Here is a 9,450-nt window from a genome sequence, read left to right on the forward strand (position 1 = left end):
ACTTGAGTTGAATGTTATTGGCTTTGACCACATAAAAGATTTGTATGCTAATGATCCATCTTTTGCACCTCATTATGCTAAATGTTTGACGCATACATCTTGGGAACAATATTACCTCAAGGATGGTTATCTTATGAGAGCTAACAAACTATGCATTCCCGAGTCTTCTCTTCGTTTACTCCTTTTGCAAGAGGCTCATGGAGGTGGACTCATGGGACATTTTGGACGCGACAAGACCTTCGCCACGCTCTCCAAGAACTACTTTTGGCCCAAGATGTTTCGAGACGTCTCACGCTTTACCACCCGATGCTCTACATGCCGCAAAGCTAAGTCAAAAGCTCAATCTCATGGTCTTTACATGCCTCTTCCTATTCCTTATCAACCTTGGGAAGACATTAGCATGGATTTTGTACTTGGTTTGCCTAGAACTCAAAATGGAAAGGATTCCGTGTTTGTTGTTGGGGACCGATTTTCTAAGATGGCACCTTTCATTCCTTGCAACAAGGTAGACGATGCTTCACATATTGCAAATCTCTTTTGTAGGGAAATCTTGCGCCTCCATGGAGTACCAAAGACAATCGTCTCCGACCGCGACGTCAAGTTCTTGAGTTACTTTTGGAAGACCCTATGCGCCAAGCTCGGAATCAAGCTCTTGTTCTCATCCGCATACCATCCTCAAACCGACGGCCAAGAGGAGGTGACGAACCGGACGCTATCCACCCTACTTCGCGTGTTGATCAAGAAGAACATCAAGGAGTGGGAGGCGTGTCTACCCATCGCCGAGTACGCTACAACCGTGCAAGACATTCAACGACCGGCAAGTCCCCCTTCGAGGTCGTCTACGGCTTCAACCCGTTGTCCCCATTGGACATTCTACCTCTACCTCTATAAGAGCGCACCAACATGGATGCGAGCGCACGAGCAATCTACATCAAGAAGATACATGAGGACACAAGAACCACCATCGAGCGCCAAGTACAACGACTAGCGACCAAGCTCAACATCAACAAGCAACCCATGATCTTCAACATAGGCGATCTAGTGTGGCTACACCTTCGCAAGGAACGCTTCCCCAACGAACGAAAGTCCAAACTTCTACCTCGAGCCGATGGACCCTTCAAGGTGTCAGCACGCTACAACAACAACGCTTACAAGCTCGACCTACCAAGCGACAAGTACAACGTGAGCGACACCTTCAACGTCAAAGACCTCTCGCCTTTCCATGGTGATGAAGATTTTGATCCGAGGTCGGATCCTTTCGAAGGGAGGGGATATGATGCGGAGCATCCTTCCATCATCCCCATGGACTCTACATCAACACATCCAACCCCACAAGGACCTATGACTCGAGCACGTGCAAGAGCTCTTGAAACTGAGATGACTTATCTCCTAAATGATATTTCATATGACCCTCTCGAGACATGGCTACTACCTAAATCAGATACACTATGCATGATTAGGTGTCAAGAAGAACCTCCCGAGGATGCACGTGAAGATGGACAAGCTACCCACTCCACGGATGAAGAGAACCAGCTGAAACGGACAAGTTCACCTTCCAGGCCCCGGACATCCGGCCCAGACCCCGGACATCCGGCCCCTGGAGACGCCAACACAGCAGCAGCAGCTCAGCCAAGAAGGCTACAGGGCCCGGACATCCGGCCCCCAGGCCCCGGACATCCGGCCTCCCACGAAGCCCCGTAAATCCGGCCCTCTGCCCAGAAATCCGGCGCCCCGCACCAGAGACTACAGAAGGTCGCACAGCCAGCCCGGACATCCGGCCACCAGCCCGGACATCCGGCCTCACATGAAGCCCCGGACATCCGGCCTCACCTGCGCGTGAACAGTGAAGGGCCGAAGCCCATGTACCCTTTCGCCCCGTAGACTATATATACTCCATCCCCTTCCTCTTTCTAGGGTTAGCATTGGATTAGCTCATATTTGTGTGAGAGCCTTTGCTCATCCACTCGGTTACTTCTCCACGGAGATCAGGACCTCTTCGGAGAAGATTCCCCAGCGGATTCAAGACCCCTATCTAGGGAAGAACATCAAGGCCTCCTCTTGAAGATGAACGGTTTCTTTGTATCCTTACCTTAGTTGACTTTGTCTCTTGTGGATCTCTTATGTGTGTGGTGATCTAGCACTTGTGTGATCGATTCCTTGTTGGTTGAGTGATTCTCTCTTGTTTTCCCCGTGTTTCCCCTTGTGCTTCCGCGTGTTCTTCGTGATTCCTCCGTAGGATCCACTCCAAACGTGAAAGATCGACGCTATAGGGTTCCGCCCTACATCAAAACGTTAATTAGCCTCACTATCCTTCCTCCTCATTTCTCCGTGACGTCGCCTTTGAATCCTCTATGTGAATCCATCTTGTTGATTTTAACGGGCCGTGCAGTTAATTAGCCTCTCTTTATTTCCTCCTTTCTCTGTCATTATCTCCAAGACGGGGAAACTCAAAGACGTATATAAATTGGGTAGATTGTATGTAAGGGAGCGAGGTGGGACTACTAAATATGTGAATCAACCTTCACTTTTACACACAATATGAGCTAGTTGAGTTGGCCGTGACATTATATAGTGGGTGATAGGTTTTGAGTTCGATTATGCTCACAAGCAAGTTTTATTTTACCTCAAACGGGGTAGGTTGGCCAGCAAGTATTCGGGATAGGTGGGCCATTCTGTTATCCTGGCGCGCACGAAACATGAAAGAACCTTGGCTCTACGAATTAGTACCACCTTGTGTATGGATGAAAAATCGGGTGAATGGATGAAAAATACAGGGAAAAACACCTTTCTTTATTAATAGATATAGATTAGCGCATTGGTATTTTAATTTTTTTAAGTTAACATGGCACATTTATTGAATATACCATGGTAAATTATTGTATCAGAGGATGACGATTTTATAGAATATAGCATTACAAATTTCTTAAACTACAACATGTAGTTTGTAAATTTATGTTTTATGCCATTTATGTATCAACTTTTTTTTTCTAATGGCAAATCTGTTTTCTTGCAAGAAGCAGTTAAATAGGCCTAGCCCTTTTTTCTTGTATGTTCTCTCGACTAGCATGGGGGCTCAAGATGGTGCCCGCTAAAGTGAACATTCGACAAAGTGAGATTGGTTCGCTCGATCAAGAGCGACTATGTCTTGCTTATAGCGGGACCTAACGTACGCTCGCGTCAAGGATGCACTGGTGAGCCGGCCTAGTATTTCCAGCTGTGACTAATGGTCCAGCCCAACTTCCAGGTTTGCTAGTTCTGTTTATATTTTGAATATATATTAAACACATATATTCCAAAAATTAATTTACCACAAAAACAAAGTAAGATCAAGAATTTAAGAAAAAAGTAAGATCAATAATTTACCACAAAAAAACTATTGATAGCCTTAAAAAATGTTTGTGACCTTTAAAAAATATTCACGTGTTTCCAAAACATGTACAAAGATTTTTTAAAAGCGTTTATAAAATGTAAAGAAATGCTCGTATAATTCATGAAATTGAAACGTGTATAAAAAATATTTCACATGTATAAGGAAAATATACAATGTGTACGAAGAATTTAGACATCAAAACATATATTTGAAAAGAAAATTAATCATGTATAAAAAAAAGTTGAACCTGGATAAAAAGTGTTTTAGATATATATCAAAAGTGTATAATGTGTATGAAAACAATACACATTAAAACAAATATTTTCAAAAAACAAATTAATCATGTAACTAAATATATATTAAGAGTGTATAAAAAATATTTTGGATGTATAAGAAAAATGTACGATGTGTACGAAGAAAAGTAGGCATCAAAACATATATATGTAAAAATGTTAATCCTGTATACGAAAAATATTAAACCAGTATAAGAATGTTTTAGATATATAATAAAATGTATAATATGTATGAAAACAATAAACATAAAAACATTTTTAATGTTAATCAATTATTTGAAAAATATTAAACATATATTTCAAAAATGTTCTTGACGAATACAAAAAATGTACAATGTGTAAAAAGAATGTAGACATGTGCTAGAAAAGGGAAAAAAGGAAAAAGAATCTAAAAACCCAAAGAAACAAACATAGAAAACCGAAGAGAAAAGGTAAAAAGGAAACTAGAGAAAAACAAGTGCAAAAAAGGAAAAGAAACAAAGAAATAAAAATCCAAAGAAAATCGAGAAAGAAAAAACCACAAAGTAAAACGAAGAAAACAGATGATAACCGAGAAAGAAACAAAGAAAGCCAAAAAAAATTAAAAAATCCGAGGGGAACTAGTAAGAAAAGTGAAAACGAGAAGGAAACAAAGAAAAAAAACAGAGAAAGAAAAAAAAATAAAGGAATGGAAAACCGAAAAACCCATAGAAAAGCAACGAAATACCCCAGCTAACGAGCATCCTTATCCGAAAACCGAACGAGTCGCCAGCGTACAGAAAAATGGATAGACCGGGCCAATACCTACGCAAGGGACTGAAAGCTTCGCCGAGGAGAGCATGCATCTCGTTATAAGCGAAATATAGCCCCCGCACGCTCTGTGGTCCATAATCCTACAAGTACCCCCTCCATTACATAATGTAGTGCGTATAGTTTTTTAAAAAGTAAACCTTTTGAAAATTTTGATCAAGTTTATAGAGAAAACTATTCACATATACATTACCAAGTACATGAAAGATGAACCAAATATATGAAAGATGAAACTACGTCTTACGGTGAATCTAATGGTATGTGTTTGACATTCTAGATGCAAATATTTTTCTTCACAAACTTGGTGAAAATTTCCGAGGTTTGAATTTTCAAAAATTCATATGCACTAAATTATGATATAGCGTGGCGCTGGATAAGCTTTGAAGAAGACTAAACCTCGAGTGGTTGACAGCGCAGTAAACAACCCGTCAAAAAAGAAAAGAAAAATGGCAGTGTTACACGGATATGTGTCGGCTGATTGTCTCACCAACCTCAGTACACAGCAACTTGTTCGTTGCTCCGTGCCGCCAGTTCGGGTAAGCTTGTCCCGACAAGCGGCGGCGCGACTCGCCGCCCTGCCCCCTGCGTCCCTCTCACGGCCGGCCTCCAAATACTACTCCTACATCTCCACGGCCGGCCCCCTGCAGTAGATAGATCCCGCACGCAAGCCAGCGAGATCGGCGCGTCGCTTAACTCCGCGCAGCTAGTAGAGCAGCGCAGATGGTGGAGATCCCGGTGGTCGACCTGCGGCTCGCCGGCGCGCAGCCGGAGGAGTCGGCGCGGCTGCGGGACGCGTGCGAGCGCCTGGGCTGCTTCCGCGTGTCCGGCCACGGCGTGCCCGCGGCGCTCCAGGCGGAGATGAAGGCCGCCGTGCGCGCGCTCTTCGACCTCCCCGACGAAGCCAAGCGCCGCAACGCCGACATCATCGCCGGCAGCGGCTACGTCGCGCCCAGCCCCGCCAACCCGCTCTACGAGGCCTTCGGCCTCCTGGACGCCGCGGACCCCGCCGACGTCGACGCCTTCTGCGCGCGCCTCGACGCGCCGCCCCGCGCCAGGTCGGACCAAATCGACCGCACCTCTCTTGGCACCAAATCAATTTCGGATCCTCCGGTTTTGACCTCGGTTCGCGCTAATCTGTCGCAGGGAGACCGTCAAGAGCTACGCCGAGGCGATGCACGAGCTGATCGTGGACGTCGCCGGCAAGGTGGCCGCGAGCCTGGGGCTGGAGGGCCACCCGTTCGAGGACTGGCCGTGCCAGTTCCGCATCAACAGGTACAACTACACGGAGGACACCGTGGGCTCCTCGGGCGTGCAGATCCACACGGACTCCGGCTTCCTCACCGTGCTCCAGGAGGACGACTGCGTCGGCGGCCTCGAGGTGCTGGACCCCACCACCGGCGAGTTCGTCCGCGTCGACCCCGTCCCCGGCTCCTTCCTCGTCAACATCGGCGACGTCGGCACGGTAGCATCGAGCATCGATTTGTTTCATCTGGAAATTCTTGGGAGTATTCGTTTCCGTCCGGTGCGCTGAGCCTCTGAGTGAGCACCCTGTTTTGTGTTTCAGGCGTGGAGCAACGGGAGGCTGCACACCGTGAAGCACCGGGTGCAGTGCGTGGCGGCGGTGCCGCGCATCTCGATCGCCATGTTCCTGCTCGCGCCCAAGGACGACAGGGTGTGCGCGCCGGAGGCGTTCGTCGACCCGCAGCACCCGCGCCGGTTCAAGGCGTTCAACTACGATGACTACAGGAAGCTCCGGCTGTCCACCGGCGAGCGTGCCGGCGAGGCGCTCGCTCGAATGGCGGCCTGAGACGCGTGACGTAGCTATTTGGCGGGGCCTCTGCCTGCCTGTTGGCTCGAGAGTGTAACTCTGAGCTTTTCAGAGAGAGCTAAGCTTCAGTCGATTATTGACGTCGAGAGTGTAACTCTGAGCTTTTCAGAGAGAGCTAAGCTTCAGTCGATTATTGACGGTTGAACCAAGTGAGGCTGTGAATTGTCGTTGTTTGCATCGATCAATAAAACCCTGTACGAATTGCAAAAGTGAAAACTGCAAAAGTGCAAACTATGGTCTCCCCTTCCCCGCAAGGCCGCAACTCAAGACGGCAATCCTTTTTTCTTTTCCTTTTTTCAGCCAATTATTATTCTTAGAGCAACTAGTGGTCAAGTGGGCAGCCCACCATATTTTTGAAGGGTGCACGCAAGCAAATCACCGTTATTTGCAATCATATGAAGTGTTGACGTGTTGTGCTTACCTTTTCAGTGGGCCATCCATCCTCAAATTGCTCCAGATTAAGAACGCTTAATTTTAAGATTTCTTTTGGATGAGCTCATGAAAAAAAAGATGCAGCTTGTTGATATAGGTGGTCTATCATTTCTATTAAGCCTGGATGTCACATCCACCATTAAATCCATCTACACATAATGTGAATTCTATGTCATTTATGAGCCGCTAAACAAAATATACAAGAAAAGTTTGGAGAAATTTACCTCCAGGCAAGCTCCTGAACACCTTGAGGGCGCGCGGTCGGAGGGATGGCGTGGCCGGACTACTGGAAGAAGTTTGCAAAGCTGCGAGGAAGCATGGGAAGCCCAGCGACGTCTCAATGGTGGTGAATGGGGATAAATCACGGCGGTTCAGGCGGCAGAGTGGCACCAAACAATGACGGCGTGGGGATGTGGGCGGTGAGGAAAGGGAGCCCACATTCTGAATGTCTGTGGCGCCAATTTTTAGGTGGATGGAGTGCGCACGTCTTGCCCAATCTTCAACTATGGAGGCTCGCGAGCTGGATTTGGAGCACCCACCAAAAATGATAGAGGACAGGATGAAACTCTGCTAGATGGGCCTTTATGGAAGAACTTGGCATAATGGCAGTTTTTATGAAGACCAGGCCGATACGAAGGCTTTGCTAGAGTTGCTCTTACCTCACATCCCCTCGATGGTGGGAGGTGGCGGCGATAGAACAAGGTTCTGAACGGGGATATAGGTGGCAGTCAAATCAGGAATGGACGGAGACACGTGTGGGGCTAGTATTGTTAGAGATATATTTGGTTTACATGTATTTGTGTATTTGGTAGTCTAGGATAGTCCTGGCCATGGGAAGCCCGGCCCGACCGTCCCGGCCCGAAAAAGCCCGACCCGGCCCGGCCCGACGCTGCCCCCGGGCCTAGTTTTTGAGCCCAAAGGCCGGGCCGGGCCGGGCCCGGGACCGTCGTTTTTGCCATTTTTGAAGGTCTGGCCGGGCCGGCCTGAAGCCCGACGGGCTTTTACGTGCTCGGGCCGGGCTCGGGCCCAGAAACACAGGCCCGATGGTCGGGCCGGGCCGGGCCCGGGCCTGAGTTTTTTGTGTCGGGCTTGGCTAGGCCCGGCCCGAGGTTTGGCCAGGTATAGTCTAGGATTTGTAATCCGTCTCCTATCTTGTCTCTAGAAGAGGCTTCTTATTCTCCAAGTCTGTACTTCTATATATACTCGTCCGTGAGCCTCAATACAACATCCATCATATTCCGTCAATCTTCTCTCTATTCCCTTCTAACTAGTATGACTCTAGGCATGACATGATATATCGGCGCCCGTGGTGACAACGTGAGGTGGCGGGCGACGCCAAAATGCCAAAATATGTATTGATAATTAAATTTTATGATGCTACAATGGTTCCCAACAATTAAGAGGGGAAGCTTTTTAACGGGTTACTCTAAAAAGAATCCACAATAACAACACATTTTACACTAACCAACACCCTCGCTCGAAAGGGTGATGTACGTTGGTCACCACAACCAAATATCGTCAGATCGGATGCCCAACGAGACATAGGGGCCAACTCCCTCCAGGCGCACCCGATTGAAGCATCATCAAGATGGGGGAGAAGCAAGATCATCTTATTCCGACCCCCCCCCCCTTTATGGAGGCTCGCGAGCTGGATTTGGAGCACCCACCAAAAATGATAGAGGACGGGATGAAACTCTGCTAGATGGGCCTTTATGGAAGAACTTGGCATAATGGCAGTTTTTATGAAGACCAGGCCGATACGAAGGCTTTGCTAGAGTTGCTCTTACCTCACATCCCCTCGATGGTGGGATGTGGCGGCGATAGAACAAGGTTCTGAACGGGGATATAGGTGGCGGTCAAATCAGGAATGGACGGAGACACGTGTGGGGCTAGTATTGTTAGAGATATATTTGGTTTACATGTATTTGTGTATTTGGTAGTCTAGGATAGTCCTGGCCATGGGAAGCCCGGCCCGGCCCGAAAAAGCCCGACCAGGCCCGGCCCGACGCTGCCCCCGGGCCGGGCTCGGGCCTAGTTTTTGAGCCCAAAGGCCGGGCCGGGCCGGGCCTGGGCCCGTCATTTTTGCCATTTTCTGAAGGTCGGGCCGGGCCGGCCCGAAGCCCGACGGGCTTTTACGTGCTTGGGCCGGGCTCGGGCCCAGAAACACAGGCCCGATGGCCGGGCCGGGCCGGGCCCGGGCCTGAGTTTTTTGTGTCGGGCTTGGCTAGGCCCGGCCCGAGGTTTGGCCAGGTATAGTCTAGGATTTGTAATCCGTCTCCTATCTTGTCTCTAGAAGAGGCTTCTTATCCTCCAAATCTGTACTTCTATATATACTCGTCCGTGAGCCTCAATACAACATCCATCATATTCCGTCAATCTTCTCTCTATTCCCTTCTAACTAGTATGACTCTAGGCATGACAGGATATATCGGCGCTCGTGGTGACAACGTGAGGTGGCGGGTGACGCCAAAATGCCAAAATATGTATTGATAATTAAATTTTATGATGCTACAGTGGTTCCCAACAATTAAGAGGGGAAGCTTTTTAATGGGTTACTCTAAAAAGAATCCACAATAACAACACATTTTACACCAACCAACACCCTCGCTCGAAAGGGCGATGTACGCTGGTCACCACAACCAAATATCGTCAGATCGGATGCCCAACGAGACATAGGGGCCAACTCCCTCCAGGCGCACCCGACTGAAGCATCATCAAGATGGGGGAGAAGCAAGATC

General features: G+C 48.1%; 1 protein-coding gene across 1 annotated transcript; it reads left to right on the forward strand.

The window, feature by feature from the left end:
- Nucleotides 1-4,955: 4,955 nt before the first annotated feature.
- On the forward strand, nucleotides 4,956-6,514 carry LOC119364651 (2-oxoglutarate-dependent dioxygenase DAO-like). The gene is made up of 3 exons (XM_037630135.1): nucleotides 4,956-5,507; nucleotides 5,596-5,914; nucleotides 6,017-6,514. The coding sequence occupies exons 1-3, from the start codon at nucleotides 5,173-5,175 to the stop codon at nucleotides 6,257-6,259; spliced, it is 897 nt and encodes a 298-aa protein (XP_037486032.1). The 5' UTR covers nucleotides 4,956-5,172; the 3' UTR covers nucleotides 6,260-6,514.
- The last annotated feature ends 2,936 nt before the right edge of the window (nucleotides 6,515-9,450 follow it).

This window comes from Triticum dicoccoides, chromosome 2B (genome assembly GCF_002162155.2).
Source record: "Triticum dicoccoides isolate Atlit2015 ecotype Zavitan chromosome 2B, WEW_v2.0, whole genome shotgun sequence".
NCBI classification, from domain to species: domain Eukaryota; kingdom Viridiplantae; phylum Streptophyta; class Magnoliopsida; order Poales; family Poaceae; genus Triticum; species Triticum dicoccoides.

Excerpts from the sequence above, each read along its gene's own strand:
- LOC119364651 (XM_037630135.1), top strand. The coding sequence starts at position 5,173 with ATGGTGGAGATCCCGGTGGTCGACCTGCGGCTCGCCGGCGCGCAGCCG. Across the intron at positions 5,508-5,595 it reads GACGCGCCGCCCCGCGCCAG|GGAGACCGTCAAGAGCTACG; the intron begins GTCGGACCAAAT and ends AATCTGTCGCAG. Across the intron at positions 5,915-6,016 it reads ACATCGGCGACGTCGGCACG|GCGTGGAGCAACGGGAGGCT; the intron begins GTAGCATCGAGC and ends TTTGTGTTTCAG.